General features: G+C 31.8%; 1 protein-coding gene across 1 annotated transcript; it reads left to right on the top strand.

The window, feature by feature from the left end:
• The first annotated feature begins 10,011 nt into the window (after positions 1 to 10,011).
• On the top strand, positions 10,012 to 19,211 carry LOC127726964 (uncharacterized). Its single transcript, XM_052234338.1, has 7 exons — positions 10,012 to 10,133; positions 11,324 to 11,421; positions 12,325 to 12,410; positions 13,109 to 13,138; positions 15,657 to 15,758; positions 17,147 to 17,278; positions 18,369 to 19,211. The coding sequence occupies exons 2-7, from the start codon at positions 11,402 to 11,404 to the stop codon at positions 18,383 to 18,385; spliced, it is 387 nt and encodes a 128-aa protein (XP_052090298.1). The 5' UTR covers positions 10,012 to 10,133; positions 11,324 to 11,401; the 3' UTR covers positions 18,386 to 19,211.
• Positions 19,212 to 19,450: the final 239 nt, after the last annotated feature.

Below are 19,450 nucleotides of genomic sequence, written 5' to 3'. Positions count from 1 at the left end.
CAATTACTTGATATTAACACATGTAGAAATATTTGCAAGATGACCGCACTGATATTCATTTCCTATCAGTTTTACAACTGTAATGTTTCGATATTTCATTGTGTTTGTATTTTAAACCCCAGTCAAACACTTGCACAATACTGCATGTTTTATTTATATTGCACACTGAGCATGGGATTGTTCGTTACATATTACTCCGTTTTTTGTATTATAAATTGATTTGACTTTAAATGATGCCTTGTACCGTGTCAGCGCAGTCTCTTCCTGTTTCACTTTTTCGTCAATGTCTAATAACGAGTTGGAATATACTTTGCACGATATCGCGTGCTACTGATTAATCACCTTTAATTTGGATCTGGAGAAAAAAGGAAGTTGACTATTTAAAAATGACAATTATTGCAATTTCCTTAAGAGAATAAATACAATCATTTTTGATAAACATTGCACAATGCATATGGCGAGCCGATAGGGCGAGCTGATATTAACGCTGATGCAGCCATCATCAAAACTTAAAATGGCAATATTCTTTCATTGGAAATTAGTCTTAATTTTCCGGGTTTTGTTGTTGTTTAGAATATGAAATTACACAAAGTATTCAGTAAAACTACTTTCGCGTAAAAAGCGTTGTGAATAGTTGTTCGATGTGTGAATGACGTCGCGTGCATTTCATTAATAAATCGACGTGGTTTTACCTGAAAATGTGACGTTGTTGCATTGTTACATGACCGCATTACCTTATATAAAAATAAATTCGTTTAGGATCAAAGGGAAATTTTACAAATTGCCGATAAACTTATGTATTCGCTGTTGCTGGCAGTAGTGCTTGATGTCTTTTACTGTTATATTATACTCGTTTTTTTTTCATCAAAATTATTAACCTACATAATGCGAAGACGAACTTTGTTTTCAAAAAAATATGGTACCAATTACTGCATGCTATGGACAGAATAATAACGTAATACATTGTACTAGTAAAAATTGTTCTGCGACATCTGACAAAAGGCAGTATAATGATTAACCAGTAAGCCAGATGGACACCTATAAACAATTTGTCGTTGCTGTAAATATAGTTTTAATGAGGATAGTAATATATATGCCGAAAGTAAATACATTTATGGGTCAACTGTTTAAGCGTTACTAAAAAACCACATATTTAAGTTTATAATGAAACTATTCAAATTTGAGGTTTGTCATAATCCGTTTTTAAATCATGGCTTAAACATAAAAATAATATAATTAAATAGTGTATGTTGACCATCGGTTATATTTGCAAATGAGATCATCAGATTAAAATTCTTTGCTTTCACAGAAAGACAATACAGATTTAAATGTTGTTTCCTCCTACATACATAAAGATTGTATATAAAGCATTGTAAGTATTAATGATCAACCATCACCATGACTGATTACTTGGATTATGTGCCAAGCATACATTTCAAAAAGCCTGTCTATATTTTAGGTAAGAAATCTTATATTTCATACGCGTTGTAGTGCAAAGCGTAAACAGTGTTTCAATTTATGCGCCAGTTGGTGCAAATGAAATGTTCGAGAAACTGTAATTAACGAATAAAATTATATGAATCAAGAAAATTGGATAAAATGTAACAAAATTATAGATAATATTATTTCCTAAATAATCTAACTTAAAATATGCACGAGACAGAACATAAATAATTTTCTCTAAAAAACCTGAAAAATCTGCGGAGAATCTCGACATTATTTTAGGAAAAGTAGACAAGAAATTTATAAAAATAACTCACAATATACACAAATCATTCCCGTCAGCAAACATGAAACCTAAGTCTATCTTTTTTTCTCATGAATTCACATCAAAATTCCGACAAATAAGTAAAATACTTCTTGGTTGTATTCCCATCGCACTTTTTATATTGTTTTTTTTTTTAAATTTGATAAACTACAGTCAGTGACAAGTAAATAATTTGAATATTTTTCAGTATCTTAGTTTCTCTGATCTTTGTCAAATTACAGGAGTAATGTAAAAGATTTTATATCCTGTGAAATTAATTAAAAACCTGCCAGAGGCCTGGGGCCAGTTTCACAAAACTGTCTAAGGACTAAGACATGTCTTAGGATGGTCTCACGACATATCTTAGTCCTAAGTGGGTTTCACAAACTGGTCCTAACTTAGGACGTCTCTTAAAATTGGTCATAAAGTTAGGACTACATTAGAGGTGTCTTATGATAATCTTGGGATAGTCAGAAGTTAAGACATTGTTATGATGTCCTAACATGAGTTGTTAACAAATATGGCTGCTTTAATTTTAAGGCACCTTAGACGACAACAACTAAATATACGCAGAAATAGCTCTGATTCGTTGAAATTTGAACTCCTTTTCCTGCTCATAACTAAATCTTTATAGGTTGACGGATTATCAAAATGATTTATTAACAATGAACATTCAATGTATTTATAGCAAGAATGCACGATTTTATCCTTTAACCTTATTATAACCGATACAGTGACAAATTGAATTCAACTCACTTGTACATAATAACATTGTCATCATTTTATTCTTTTTTTTTCTCCATTTTGTATTTGAATTTTCATATGTACATTGGTGTATTATTAATAGATTATTTATATGAAGTACACTTATTTTTTTATATTAATTTTGCAAATTATCTAATTATGGAATATTAATCAATACGTTTAGTGATCAATGGGAAACACATGCTACATTTACATGAATTTTTCCATAAATCCATGTTAATATTTGAAAAGTTAAAGAACTTGCGACAGGTTTAGGATATCTTTGCTAAGATCATTCTAAGACAGCTTCGAGGTGAGGTCTGAGATATGTCCTAAGATAGTCATAAGAGGATCCCAAGACATGTCCTAAGATAGGGATTTCGAAAGTATCTTATTACCGAGACATGACATTATCTTTGCACATGCAGCCTCCTATGCTCTTTTTTTGGCACTGTTTGTTGTTGTGTTGCTCAGTCTGCTAAATAGTTAAGATTGTTTTCTTCTCCACTAAGTCAAGTAAAATTTGAATCTCCGGCGACGTAAAATTTGGACTTCTTTTCTTTCTCATGATTACTATAATAATGTATTATAAAAGAAAATATTTTTACTTATGACAGTCATAATAGCATCATAGTTGTGACTATCTTAGGGCAGCTTTGATGTACATTCTTTAACATATCATATGATAGTCATAAGATGGTCATAAAACTTGTCCTAAACATATCATATGATACTCTCGAAAAACAGGCCCCTGTCGGGTTTTTAATTAATTTCAGAGAATATAACATATCTTAGATTACCCCTTTTTAGCTCACCTGGCTCAAAGGGCCAAGTGAGCTTTTCTCATCAGTTGGCGTCCGTCGTCCGTCGTCGTCTGTTAACTTAAACAAAAATCTTCTCCTCTTAAACTACTAAGGCAAAAACCAAACTTGTCCACAATCATCATTAATGTATCTAGTTTTAAAAATGTGTCCGATGATCCCGCCCGCAACCAAGATGGCCGACATGGCTAAAAATAGAACATAGGGGTAAAATGCAAGTTTGTCTATTATTTTGAAAACAGCTATATATAGACTGACGGGACAAAAATGTTTAGAATGTTGAGTTCTACCTTTTGTCCATTTACGCCAAAACTGTCAGACGATTTCTAATAGGAGTTATTGCCCTTGAATGACAAATTATACCGTTTTTTCATTTTTGCCTTTTATCTTAAAAACTATAATAGATAGAGAGAAACTTTAAAATGCAAAAATGATCAGCTAGACATGTTCTACAAATAAGTCTAATGGTTGAAATCGTCAGTCGATTCCTCATTTGAGTTATGGCCCTTTGATGACAAATGTTTACCAAATTTTTGCGTTTTGCCTTATATCTTAAAAATTATAATAGATAGATAGAAACTTAAATTGGCAAAAATGATCAGCACAAGATCTACAATTAATACACTATGGTGGAAATCGTTCGATGACTCCTTATTGGAGTTATTGCCCTTTAATGACGATTTTTACCATTTTTTTGCGTTGTGCCTTATATGATAAAAATTATAATAGATAGTTAGACACTTAAATAAGCAAAACTGATTAGCAAGACAACACCTACTAACAAGTCAAATTTTGCCGATATAGTTAGTAGACTGTCACTCTTTCTAGGAGTGATTGCCCTTAATTTAGGATTTTTTTTTCAAGTACCATCTTTTGTGTTTTGAGCAAAAACTAAAGAAGATAGAGAGAAACTAAACGGAATAAATGATCAGCAATACAAGATCAACAAAACAAAGATTTTTGTCATGCATTCTATTATCGCCTACGATGTTGGAGAGTGTCATTTGTTGAATATGTATGTAAACCAAGGTGAGCGACACAGGCTCTTTAGGGCCTCTAGTTTTTTCTACATTCAAATATCTAACACCTATGAATACTTCCTTTCAGAATGAAATAATAGTAGAAAAAATAACCTTCACGTTGTATTTTAATTTTATTCTTTTTGTATTGTGCTATTTTTTTTCTTGTGTCAATTAAAGTTTTACATATTTTTTTTTAGTCTTATTTCTAAATATTCTCATGTTTTGCACGGTAGCATTAAACAAGGTACCTAAAATCTAATCTTAAAAAATCCTATAGTCGGTCTCCACATATTCCCCGAACACGGACTAGATATTAAGAAACGTGTAAAAAATATGATTATCAGGATTTTTATCTCTCAGTAGTAAAATCCGTTTATTTGATGTAGCAGGATGTAAAATAGTCACATTCAATAAATTCGGGTAATTTGACTTGTCAGGTATATAGAGGGATATTCTGTACTATACATTGAAACACAATAATACTTTTCTCTATAAGCTGATTTTCATAATTTTACAAATCGATATACAATAAAGACATCCTAATTATGAATAAACTATTTGGCAATGGATGCTCAGCCACCAAAAATCGCTCCTTTCAATTTGCGATTTTAATATGTAAAACGAATATAAATTGATGCAAATGCTTTTCAAATTGCATCTTAGTAATTAATGATTAAATTTTGCTTTTGAAAAGTATCTTTTTGATAGAAATATATGCAGAATTAGGCAAGTTTTACTAGCATTGGATGTGCGCATTTCGAACATAAATATAACAAACTTAAAAAAACAACCCTTTGTTGGACAAAATAAGAAACATATGTAAAAAAGATGCAAAAATAATAATTTCTGGAGTTTTAAAAATATCAAAGAACTTAAAAACAACAGGAATGTTCTATACATAATGCAATTTCTTTCAATGTTCATCAGAAATCATAAAACGTCATTTTAACTTATTTTTCACTCTGGTAAAAATACGATGGAATATCAGAAAGTCATATAAAACATTCGAAATAATGATACCGAAACAAATGCTCCATGTATATTTTAATTTATGTTTCTAATTCAAGATTCTCTAATTTTCATGCTATATTCACATTTCTCGATCGGTGTGAGAAATATATTTCTCCACTCTAGAGAAAACTTTGTTCTCGGCAAAATTAATGATTGGTCGAAATTTCAATTATGACATCAAATTTTCTTGATTTCTTCTGAATTTCCTATTGTGACGTCATGAAAAAAGGCAACTATGCCTGATGACGTCACATATAAAGAACACAACTTTCTGCAAATCTTTGAAAAGGAAGGATAAACCTATTTATATATCGTCTTAAAATCTTTAGATAAACAGATTCCAACACTATATCTCGTGCATTATGACATTTTTCCACTCTCAACAATTAAATTATAAATATACAAAAAGCTCGGCAAGCCTCGCGTTTTAAATTTAAAAATTTAACTGTCTCGAGTGGAGAAATATCGTAGCACACCGAATGTGCATCATCTATGCTGTCATGCATGTGTTGATTGTAATCAAAATTCATGGTTTTGTGTTTGTTTTACTACTGTTTCTATATTTTGAGATATTTCATCTTTATGCCCCGCCTACGATAGTAGAGGGCATTATATTATTAATTCAGTCTACGGGTCCGTCCGTCCCGTTTCAGGTTAAAGTTTTGGTTTAAGATAGGGTAGAGTTTCGGTTAAGGATTTTTTTCTTCTCACAACAACTTGAAACTTAATACACATGTTCGTGATGAAGTGAGCTGTTTTTTAAATATATATGCCAAATTAAGGTTTTGAACAGATTTTACAGTTCACAGTTAAAAAGGTCCAAGTTTTGGTTAAGGTTCATCTATACACTTCCACAAAAATGGCTGTGTTTACACCATGAAATTTTCTCTGCATGCAGACAAAACTGTGTAATTCTAATAGTTTTAAATCCTGGTAGCACCTAGATATATACAAGTTGTATTCATTTTGTGTTTTAAAAAGAAAAAAACTTTTGTGGATTTTGCTAAACATTTTCTTTCCTTGCCACAGATGGTGTAAAAATAAACAAAGTCATGTGAAATCTTTGAGATGGCCCCCCTCATATTGATTGATATGGACAATAGAAATCTACTCACAACAAAGGTGATTTAAATAGTGTAAATGAGTGGACTGTATCAAAGAAAACTCGGGTGTTTGTTTATTTCACCATCTTCTGTGGCAAACAAAGAAAATGTTCATCAAAATCCATAAAGTGTTTTAACTTTTTAGAACATAAATTGGATGTAACATTAATTTATCTAGGTGCTGCCAGGCATTAAAACTTTTAAAATTACAGTTTTGTCTGTACTCAGAGAAAATTTCATGGTGTAACGACAGCCATTTTTGTTAAAGTGTATAGATGAACCTTAAACGTGGGCTAAACAGTTGGCTTAAGGTAGTTTGTGGTCACATCAACTTGAAATTTAGTACACATGTTCCTTATTAAGTGACTAATGAAATGTACCAAATAAGGATCTTGATCAAGATTTCATGCTTCAATAAACATGGAATCGTGAAAATGCGAGCGGGGAATGTAGGTCTAATAACATTATACTAATATTAATTTCTATGATCGTCTTTTGGTAATGTTCTTGTATCTTGGTTTCTAGAACAAATGTTTTCATTCCGAGCTATCACATTTGTCAAGGACAAGAACATTTTGATGAATCGATGTTTTATAAATCAGTGATGTCATTAGGAAAGAAACATTAAATGCTTGCAATTTGTGAATGCTTTAGGTTAGACAAGAACTATTTAGGAGACACTCAGTTTAGTTTAAAATAAGATCAGCAAATTTTTAAGTCAAAACGAAGTATTGCTATGATGCTAATTGTATGTAACATCTAGTTATTAAAAATAACAATCATTTTTTATCTTCCGATTCTTTACCACATAAGAAAACAAATTTTAATTCCAAACATTGCCGCCAAATCGGGATCACTTTACAACTAGCGTATATTTAAAATCTCCTGTGTACTGATTTGATAAGCTCAACGTTGATACACACTATTTCGATCTTTCTTTGCGAATTGAGGGACGTATGGACAATGAGATGGTCTCATTAAAAAAAAGTGTGAACAAAAATACCGACCTGTAAGGTAAATTAAAAAAGGGAGAAGTTCATAAATCATTACAAAATCAAACGCTCAACTTTATCAACAAACGAAACGAATGGAAAACAACTGTCATATTCCTGGCTTGGTACATTCATTTTGACAGAGAAAATGGTTGGTTAAACCTGGTTTTATACCTAGCTCCCACATGTTTGACAGTTGTTTATACTTCTGTTATATTGATAAAAGTACTAGTAGCTATGAATTATCTAAGCACTTCTTTCGACGTCAGTTAAATTCGGCACCTGCAAGCCTTCTTTGAAAACTTTTTTTCCTGACGACCAATTTTCATTAAAGAACATGAAAAAAAAAATACAAACACAAAACAGCAAGTCCATTGAAAAAGTATTCAGTATCTTGGTTCAAATTAGTTCATCTGTCCAACAAAGATGCAGATGAAGGGGACACTCCTCCTTAAATTGAAGTCGAAATTAGTGCTTTAATAATCCATAGCTACTACAACTTGGTCAATATAACGGAAATATAAACAACTGTCTTCTGCGGGAGAGCGGTACATTCTGCCATTTCGACTTTAAAGGTAGTGCTAATGCAATACAAACAATCAAAAGTATCGTTTTATGTTATTGGTAAATAAAACTTCCTAATACGACAAAAAAATCCATTCAAATTCTTATAATTTTACTATGAAATAATGTATGACATCTAGTTTCAATTAAATTTATGTTAACGGGCATCTGAAAAGTAGACCTATGACAAACGAAGTGTTTTCCTGTTCTTAAGTAACACTATATACACCGTCTCCTGTTCTTAAGTAACACTATATACACCGTCTCCTGTTCTTAAGTAACACTATATACACCGTCTCCAAAAGTTCATTGTACTTCCGCTATTCAGGTAATAAGATACTGGTTTGTTTCGTCTATTTTACAGAGGAATACTCCATTTTTCAATTTTTAATGGTTTTTTCGAAATATAAGGAATTTTATGGTCACTGTTTTAAATATATATTGTGTTATACAACATAGGGTACAAATTTAACCATACATGTACTGTTTGATTTCAGGGATTCTTCTTCTGATCACATCACAAAATGAAGCAGCTCTACATCCAAACGAGATAAATCAAATTTTAACGACACACAATTTATACAGACGTTTGTTTGCCAATGGAGCCTACAATGTATTTGTAGCAGACATGAAAAAATTGGTAATTTTGCTTTAATTTTAAATCGCAAATGCTAGTAACAATAAGTTCAAATTTCTTATATGAAGATAATCTATTATATTCTAGCCTAAATTGGGCGCAATGTTCAACGTCTTCGAAACAAACCATTCTTACATATATGATTGTGAGTTTATGAATGTTATCAAATCCATGAATAGAACTAATTCTGAAAGGGAATTCTGTTTTGAGCAGAATATATAAATACGCAACCAACGTCTGATCAGATGTTGTTAAATACAACGTAATGACAGTTATAAGATTGATTGATTGATTGATTTTTGTTTGCTTGACGTCCAGTGGAAAATGTATAATTGTTTTTAACAAAAGATAGGACATTTGAACTACCACACGAAAAGGAGGGTCTAATGGGTAAGGGAATGAATTTGGTTTGCACTCCCAATGGGGATATTTGAAAACATCTACATTTAAACCGGACGGATCTTACTGTCGGCTGGTGTTCCTTCTGCATATTAATGAACCGTTGTAAACGTTTACTCTTTGTTGTTAGGTTGTTGTATCAGTTCTTTAACAAAATATCTCTGACTTACAAAATGTGAAATTCTGTGCAACCTATTTTTCAACTGACCATCGCCAAAATTCTCTTTCAGGAAGCGCCATGCAGCATCATTCCTGTTTAAAATATTAAAACGAAGCATCGCAAAATACTTATCGGCAACGGTCACGAGTAGAGAGACTAACACAACAAAACGAACGTCAATCACACACCATATTTTCATATTTTCAATTCAAATTTGGCGAACTTTCAGTTTAACAACAGAGTATTCATGGTATTAGACCTTAGAAATAACACAGACGTCTAATAATTCCTTGATTAGACCAATTGTTTATCTCGTTATCAATTCCCAGAATATTAATTATATTGATATAATATATAATGAATTAATAGATTGTGTCATCAGGCTTCTTTCATTAAATCATTCATTAGACTGCAGTATATACATTTTAAAATGACGGCTTATTATTCATGAATTAATGGTTTAGTCAAAGCGTTGACGATTTATTATTGCAATTTTCATTAATGAAGTTGTTTTATTTGATTTCATAGTAAGAACACATTAAGCAATTAACCAAAAATAAAACAGACATTCACGCTACAAATGTATTTATATTTCAATTGATGAACACGATTTAAAATCTTATCAGATATGTATCATTCAAGATATTCCAAATTTTTATCGAGGTTTCAGATATTGATATCTGCGTTAAACTTGCTAATGTTATAATTTTTCTTCAGGAATGGAGTTTTGAATTGCAGGAAAAATCAAGTAGAATATTACAATGTGATAGAATGAATGCACTATCGAGATCTTCTGATATTTCAATTAATATCGGATCTTCCTTTCGTAGAAATTATTCCCATATAATTCGGTCATGGTTTATTGAAATACGTACTTTCCTGCCGAAATTTAAAACCTGTCTGTTTTTGAACAACTGTAAGCGGTTTTTGACGGTAAGCAGTATATTTTATTATATATCTTCCTTATCTTATGCAATCACTTGTATAGACTGTATTTAAAATTTGATCTAAATTAAAATGTGAAGGGTCAGTTTATATATCTATAGTATCATACTGTTTTGTTGTCTTACAACCGTAAAACTTAAATTCCTAAAATTCCTTAAAAATACTGGAACCAAAAGTTAGCATGCATTATTTGATATTGTTGCACTAGTAATAATAGCAAATTTAACTTCACATTATCGACGTCATCAGTGACAAATCTATACTATTAAACGAGAAGACCTCATTTTGTGTGTCGCTTCTCTTCTTTCCACAATAAATTAATCAGCATGCATCTGTGTCCTAAAGGTACCATGCATAGTCGCATTTGTCATCCTCGCTTATGATTATTCCGTTTAAGGTTATTTTGGGAGGAAAACGAAAATAAAGGCGTCCGGATATTGTTTCCGTCATCGGACGGACTTTTGAGTCAGACAAAACTTCCGTTTAGGACTGTTTAAAATTACACATACTTTTCATAGGTCTCTCTATATAATATATCAGTGAACGCCGTAGATAGTAAACTTGGAATTGATAGTTAATAGCAAATTCACTTTATTTATAGTGTTTATTCATATAAATTAACAGAAAACAAACAATAACGGATTTTGGAAAAAAGGGGCGGGGGGGGGGGGGCTAATACTTAGTAAATAGAAATATACAGAACTGTCCAAAACTGTTCTAAAGGTGCCAGATGAACTGCTCTACAGAATGTTCTAGATCAGTTCATAGCAGATTTTAAGAGGTTAGAACTTATTCCAACTGTAAATAGATAGATTGGTGTTTAACGTCCTATGGCAAATATTATATGCATATCAGGACAAGAGCATATTGATGTGAAATGAAGATGTTTTGCACTAGACCGACACGCTAAGTCTTTGCTTTTACTACTAAATGAAATGTTTAGTTTGGTCTTTATGGAGTTGAACCCTAAATTGAGATGCAGATCAGTAACTGTAAAATTTATATTTTCTCTCTATGAGACTTAGCTTACCTACGACTTCCAATAATTTATATTTAACAGTGTTTGTATCTTAAACTTGCCAAGAATATTTGACATGTATTTTATTTTTTCTTTAATTAAAAAAAAAGAATAAAAGAACAGCGGATAGTTACACGTGTTTTAATATTTTATGTTTCAGCTTATAAACTCAAAGCAAAGAAAAGTGGGTTGCAGTGCTGTCACATGTCCTATAAATAACACCGAAAGTTTTGTTTTGATGTGTCAGTATGAAGGCGGGTAAGGAGTTTTATTTGAAAGGATGATATGTAGAAACAGAAATATAGACATATATCAGTATGAATGTATCACAGCCATACAAATCTAGTTTTCGTCGAGGAACTGTTTTTACAGGAAACTTTTATCAAATATTCGATAGATGTTTTGTTTTGGTCACGAGCATCACTGAAGAAAAATTAATTGTCGAAATGTACATCTGGTGCAGTAAAATTGGTACCGTTTATGTTATTTGACTTCGATTTGTTTTCTATAGTAACCCCAACATTTTATGCCGGTATCAACTGTGGTCATCAAAATTGTTCTTCTGACAAATTTCAGTAATACTCGCGTAATATCTCATTTGATAAACTTATCAAGACATTCTATAACCTTGCAATTTTGTTCAATTAATTTGATATGTAATAAAATTAACATTTTCGGAATAGCTCGTTGTTGGGATGCCACCGCATTACAGTTGAACTACGACGCCATTTCATTCATATTGAAATTTATCGCACCTCGGGTAAATTAGTGACGTTATGATTGGTTTAAAGCTGTCACGTGGTGACCCCTTATGGATCCGTATAGGGTCAGTAGTTTTCTAATCATATGGGGTTCATGACTTCACGTCTACTTTTAATGGTGACGTCATCTATAAATGTTATTGTATTCCATTGTTTATTTTTACACAAAACTTGACAGGAAAAGTCCCGTGTGCAATAAATTGGTTAAACGGTCCACAACGGATCCATGCAGGGTTAATAAAATCCATAAGGGATTCGGTCGTCAGCCTCACCTCCTATGGATATTACTAACCCTCTATATGGATCCGTTGTTTCGGCATCACCGCCTTTGGATTTTAGTAATCCTCTATGGACCCGTAGGGTCAGTAGTAAACCATGACTTATGATATATATTCTTCAGGCAGGATATTTTGAGTCCGTATAAATCAGGTCAGCCATGTTCAAAGTGTACAGAAGAGGAAACCTTTTGTGATCGTGGACTATGTGGTAAGTATTATACCTATAATTGTAGCTTTAAGACTTTTTCTGAAATGGCTCAAAGCAGTTGCTGCAAAATTATTTTTGTCGGGCCAAGTTAGTATGACCTCCAAAAATACGTTTAATAATTATATTAGATATGGTTATCAAAATATTCAAGTGGGGAGCATATTCCTAAAACAATTGTACATATTGTAAGATAATTGTATCTGAAAGGTTCAATTTGGAATGTGTTGAAATAGTATTTCATGAATCATGCTAATTTAGCATAACTTATTTTCCAGTCAGTCATTTGTTTGTACAAGTGTTTTAATAAATAGCCTGGGCCCGTATGAAACGATTTATGATACTTGTGGATACCATATATGTTTCGTTCTAGTTGTTTATTCGTTGAATCTAATAAGGCCTTTGGTTGTGTCTTTCCAACTTCCAAAATCACATGTAAATCTTTTAGCAATAAAGCATCTAATGATCGTATTTACATGTATGTGACTTTGCATATTTCTAATAGTCGGGTAGTCACCTTGAGATCTGTACAATATCTTTCTCGTCTATTTTGTTTTTGATTGAAAGTTCTCTCTTACCACATCTCTTTTTATATTCATATATAATATATAATTAGAGGAAATATGATATACTTAAAACCTTATTGAGGAAATTACATCCCAATAGGAAATGTCTATACATTGATTTTTTTCCTTTTTCAGTTTCTTGCAGTTCATCAAATCAGAATTGTGGTAGGTGGTAAAAGTATTTTTAATTATTCATTTGACATTGAATGGGAATAATACAAAACGCCAGTCTTTTGTTTATCACGATTATCCATTTAAAGATATATGAGAACATAAACAAATCTAACAATCAACTATTTTAGTAGAATCTAATATTACCTCCTCGGTAGAATTATTTAATTTGTGTTATTCTATTATTATATAGGAAATAGAGAAATACCATAATTAATTATATTGCCACCATTCAAACATCTAGCTTTCTTCATGTCTTGAATAGTTCATACTTTGATGTGCAAAGGGAACTCTTTTTTCACTACACATTCCCTAAAATAAAACAGTTTTATAGGAATTTGTTATATTATAGTAAAACATTTGTTTACGTTTGTATTTGGTCTTTGGTGGATAGTTGTCTCATTGGCAATTATAAAACATCTCCTCATGTTCATTTGGACATATTTTGGACATATTTATGCAGTTTTATACAAACAGTTTTATACAAACAGTTTTATCTAATTATGTCATGTCATCCTTATGTATCGCCTCAGTGCTCTCGTGGTAGCCTGCTCACCTCGAGTAAGATCATATAATTTATGACAAAAATGAAAATGAATTGCAGTTTTTTATTACTTATTGTTTTATACATTTGAACGTAGAACGATTGCAAAATACATGTGATCATAAAGATATGAATGAGAGGGAAAACAATAAGTCGGTGTCGATAGTTATATATAATATTATTATGTTGACAGCACAACTGAATTGATTAACGTGTTCCTCATCATACATTAGGCATTCCTATGGAAACAAATTATGCTTCTCTTTTTGCTGACTTGTGTCGTTTATTTATAAGAGAAATAATATAAACATGGGCTGCTCTATAAGGCTGAACAGAAAATTGGCATTGATTTTATGAATATACACAACTTTCCATAAAAGAAAGGCGACAGATACCAAAGGGCTATTCAAACTCATAAACCAAAACAAAATTAACAATGCCATGGCAAAAAACGGAAAAAAAGAAGTCAAACAACTGTACATAGAACACAACATAGGAAACTTAAGACTGAGCTACCCCAACCCCACAAACAAAAAAACTGGGGTGATCTCAGGTGATCCGGAAGGGTAAGCATATCCTGCTCTAGATGTGGAACCCGTCGTGATGCTCATGTAAGTACAAACCGGTGACAAGTCTTATTCGGTAGACCACGTTCGACGAAAAGAGACGGAATTGAGGTTACGACATATCCGTCGTCATTTGCGAAACAGAAATTTCATATCGGTCAACCAACTTGTGATGGCGTTCGTAAAATTTTCGAAGGAATGTTTTCAACTTCACCACTTTGAACTCTTGGTTTAATAGTTTTTTTGTAAGCAGCAACCCTCTATCAAGGAAACCGTGATAGGAAAGCTCTGGAATATCGTATCAACTGGGAGATATATACTCCATGTGCAGGCGCTGGTGGAATGTTGCTAAAAAGAAATGGAACGTTCACAATTGGGAAGTTTGAATTATCTCTTTTGTCGTTAGTTTTGTTCTCAACTGACCCTCATTGTCAATTTCTAGAGTAGATCAAGATATGAGGCATATGTATCTGTTGTTTCCTTTATTTTAAGTTCGATTGGAAAGATGCGTTCATGACGGTCACCAAACTTTGAATTGTTTAGTGAGAAGACATCATTATATAGCGGAACGTAACGTTAAAGAACAATGCTAGCTTCTTTGCATTCGTCGAAAGAAGATCTGAATGAAGTCAGCCTCATAAGAATAAAGGAACAAGCTGGCAAGAAGAGGAACACATTTGGTTGCCGATTGATTGTTTAAAAAACACGTCCTACAAACGTAACACATATGTTGTCAATCAAGAAATCAAGCATCTTTATAATGTCAGTTTCAGAGAACTTTTTGTTGGAATCAGAGTGATTTGTTTTACAAAGTACGATTTATTCCTGCCTAAAACAAGATACTTGTATCTACGTTGGCTATTCTTTTTTTATGAAACAAAGCAGGACCAATTCTTTCAATTTGTCTAATAGTTTGGAATGATCGATACTTGTTTAAAGGGTAGAACGTCAAATGTTTTATTACTATTGCAAGAGGAAAGAGACTTGGATTGTATGTACTGTAAAAGATCTTTGCAATATTTTAAGTCTCCACATCTGGTTCACGCCACCCCTATAGTAGGTAGTTTCTCAATAACTTTGATTGCTGATAAAATAACTTGTGTGACATCGAACATCGTTTTAACTTATTTCTGAACTGTCAATGTTTGTTATTTATACACAGTTAACACGAGGTCTGCCTTTGGGGACCGTTAGAAAATGTAAAATTCACACAACATAATCCTTGACCTTTAGATGTCTTCTTGGTTATATTTTTCCTTGGGCTGCTGCCTCATTGATGTGTACACTAGATATACTTTTCATTTGTGTTCAAAGCATGTAAATCACAGATACTGACAATCCAGGTAAAAGGTGCAAAAGACTGTCCATGTAAACAGTTATTTTTAGACAGAAAATTATTTAGATTGTAGGAAATCATGTGGCAAGCCTGGTCTTGGATATGGACATCTGAACAGTACAACGTGTACATGTAACTGTGAATATGGAATGGGTCCGAACTGTGATGGTAAGCAGACTTTAATAAAACTCCAGTCATCTTTCTAAATTATGTCATGTAATTTATTGTATGCTACCTTCCTTTAACATAGACGATAACCTTTTTTTCAGATTTTTGAATACTTGTTAGTTGAATGTCGTAAAATGTTTTGAAAACTTGATAGTTTAGAATCCTTCAAGTGGTAATAAATCGCAAATCTTTCCGAAGTAGTTTTCTTCTTTTTACGAAGTGTTTACCTGAAGCTGGTCACTTTATTGTAACACCCTTTTTTAAACACAATTGTGATTCAGCAGTTTTTCATGTAAATACTTCCGAGAGTTCTATTGTAGAAGAGACAGAACAAATTTAGAGAGATATTAGTTAAACGATGTTCAAATCTCGTATATTTAAGAATTCTTGTATTGTTGAAACCTGTCTTATGGATATATTCAACACATGCAACCCGTCTAAAATTCTTAGTTTCTTTAATGAGAGAAACGAAATATAGTTACTTATTGATAGGCATAACCAATATAAAATCCAAGTAATTATTATGTAAGTAAGCAGGATTAGTCGGTTTATGGTATTGATGGTCGATATGCCAAATTGATAAATAAATCAAAAATATCAATGCTCTAGCCTTTCTACAAATAACCGTTACTCGTAGCCGGATCCCAGTAGTATTAATTTGACAAAGATACAGGATGGCTTCTTTTGAAATTGCTTTAAAGATTGGCAACTCCTTTTATCCGAAAAAAGTGATTTGTGGGGATAATTTTTATCACAATATCACTTTTTTAAAAATCTACGAGGGAGAAAATTATATGCAATCGATTAGTCTGATGCCATATTATAGGTTTTTTTTTTAAATTACTTTTTAAGTAGATACCACTTCATCATTGGTCCTTTTGGCTAAGAAGTGGTTCAAAATGTATTATTGCGGTTCACAACTTGCCTTGCCCATTTCAGCCTTAGTATTAATACTGGTTTACCATGTCAGGGTTCTTACAAATGTCTTAATGATGCCATGTCTTAGTTTGCTTGATTGTAGTTTTATTATGTTGTATTAAATTATCAGGCTATGAATTAAAGTGGTCGACTTAAAATCCAAACGTCACCCCTTCCAAAGATCTGTTATTCAAAATACTTGTACATCATATTTGAACGGTTATCTTTTTTCTCTTTTTTCATTGTTTTGTGTGTTGAAGGAGCTTTTTTATTTTATCTTTGATATTTTCTGGCTGTAATATCATTTTATTATCAATATGAGATTACGCTCGAATTGATGCCTGGTAAAGTTTATTTTATTAATTTAGTAATATATTTAAAGCAATGAGTTAAAGATTACTTTTCTGAATCACTTTGAGGGTCCAGAGATGAAGCAAATATAAAACCCATTATGAATTTGGTTATTTTAGAGCCTTGCCAGAATCCAGAACAGTACTTAGATTATGATATATGTGGGACTGTTACTCCAGAAAACTGCTTAACAGATGATCAAGATGAACGAGATATGCTGGCTGAATTCTGTCCAGAACAGTGTGTGTGTAGTAAGTTTTCAAACAAAATCTTACTCAGCTCTCTAATATTGAAAATCATTTGAGTTTCGAGAGAACCATATTTAGGATATTCTAGAACCATATGTTCAGAAATCGTTCATGTACTTTAACCACCACTTCGTCGATATCGACTACAGTTTTCAGTTTATATATTGGTGTTACTATGGCTTATTTGACAAAATACTCATAAAAATACAAGGTTCATAAATAATTACGCCAGACCTATATGTCTTCATTACTCATTATTGGCGATCGAATACAAAAAATCTGTAGGCCTAATGAATCACGAAGTTGAAACGCTTTTTGAAACCAAAATTGTAAAAAAAATTGACAAATCGGACTAATGCACTAAATAAAAAAACCTTCGTGTTTCAAACTATTTTATCATTCCAGAAAGGTAAATATATGCGCATCAGGTCCGGTAAAATTGGCACTGTTCATGTTAGAAGAGAAAATGACATAATCAATGATATTTCTTGATAACAACGCACATCAGCTACTCTGTCACAGCTATCGAACTATCAAACTATTACCAGGCACTTTTAAACCGGTTTTGATCTGAACAGCTCTTAAAAGTCTCAACAATAATACATTTAATCATTTTTAGTCTTTTAGTTAATGTTCTGTCTTATCTACTGTGGTACATTCAGTACTGTTCAGAAAATTCGTTTGCAGTCAATTTAGATCTGTTCAGTGTTTGAATTTTATCGGTACATATCCATGACATACTTAATTGTCTGAAAAGCTACTGAACAGTACTGAATTGTCTACAAGGAAATTGTCTGAACAGTACTGAATTTACCGCAGTGGATACGTCTGAAAATTGACCTAAAGACTGAACAAGACAATTCTTTATTGTTAAGAAATTTAGACGATTTTCATATAAAAATGACATTTTAAGATTATAATTTATGTACTATTGAGGGAGCACGGTTACATCTGTTGTTAGTTGGAGCACAAAAATGTCGTGAAATATGAAATTGATAGCATAATTTTTATTCCAATACTTAAATGAAATACTGGACTTATTAATTATTTTTAATCATAATTTGTAAACCAATTGTGTTCGACACTTTTGCAGACAAGGCACCGGAATAGACTACCAGTGGTGATGAGAGTGAAAGAATGTCATAGTTTCAAATAGTTTCTGTAATGCACAAATACCTAAATATAGGGAAAATTCAGTAACTTCACAACGATATTTCATATTCGAGTGTTAAAATGTGTACAGTTTACATTAAATGTTAAAAAGTGCAAGTGGAAATGTTACCCGAGACTCACTTATGTCAAAAACATTTTTTTGGAAATTTATATGTTATACATTGTTAAGCCCACCATATTATCCTTATCCGAAACAATTTATTAATATATTGTATCACGCTTCAACAAGATAAATAGATTTCACAAGAAATGTTACTTTATACGTGTTTTGTTTTTAGTTAAAATAAATAGTTAACAAATTTAATAATATGTTTCGTTAACAAAACATTTGTTTTGTTTACCTGTCAATTAAAAGTTCTTTTCAGAAAATTAGTCCCAAAATAAACAGTTAAATTGTCTTTCTGTATGCATTACTATCGTGTGATTTGTTTTACACATTGGACTTGATTTAGAGAAATGATGATATTTTTATGTTCCTACTATTTTGTAATTAAATAATTATGGGAGGCCTGTTAAGAAAATAGATGACAAAAAATATTTGTTTATGTGTTGTGTCTATTTGCTAAAATGTAAATGATGCGTGCAATATTTTATATTGTAATTTTTTAATTAAAAGATACTTTTGTTCATGCACTGTTTTCATGCTCAATGTTTTTTTTATGAAAACACGACAAGTTAATTTGTGGTCTTGTGAATACGTTAACTTTTTTATTCAAATTGTATCAGTGATACAAACAAAACAGATTAAACATATTTCGCCTTATTTCTTTGTTGTTTTACACATTTAAATACTAAATACATGATACAATTTATATGAACTAATGCAGATGAAAAAGATACATAAATCAGAAGCATTATAAGATAAATTCTGTAAATGACATTTAAGAATATACTATGGGAGCAATCCAAATCTTAAGTCGATTAAAGGGCTGACAACACCATGGGATTGAGAAAAAGACGAACAGAAATAGTATCAGAAAAGACTGCACAGGCATTTAAACA

The sequence above is a fragment of the Mytilus californianus genome, unplaced genomic scaffold (genome assembly GCF_021869535.1).
Source record: "Mytilus californianus isolate M0D057914Y unplaced genomic scaffold, xbMytCali1.0.p SCAF_19, whole genome shotgun sequence".
In the NCBI taxonomy this organism is placed as follows: Eukaryota; Metazoa; Mollusca; class Bivalvia; order Mytilida; family Mytilidae; genus Mytilus; species Mytilus californianus.
Note: the sequence above shows the minus strand (reverse complement) of the source record. Positions and strands in the feature narration are given on the sequence as shown.

What these genes read in the sequence shown, in the direction of transcription:
- LOC127726964 (XM_052234338.1), top strand. Translation starts at nt 11,402, where the DNA reads ATGTGTCAGTATGAAGGCGG. An exon ending in ATGTGTCAGTATGAAGGCGG is followed by an intron (nt 11,422 to 12,324) that starts GTAAGGAGTTTT and finishes TATATTCTTCAG; the next exon opens with GCAGGATATTTTGAGTCCGT. An exon ending in AATGGGTCCGAACTGTGATG is followed by an intron (nt 15,759 to 17,146) that starts GTAAGCAGACTT and finishes TGGTTATTTTAG; the next exon opens with AGCCTTGCCAGAATCCAGAA.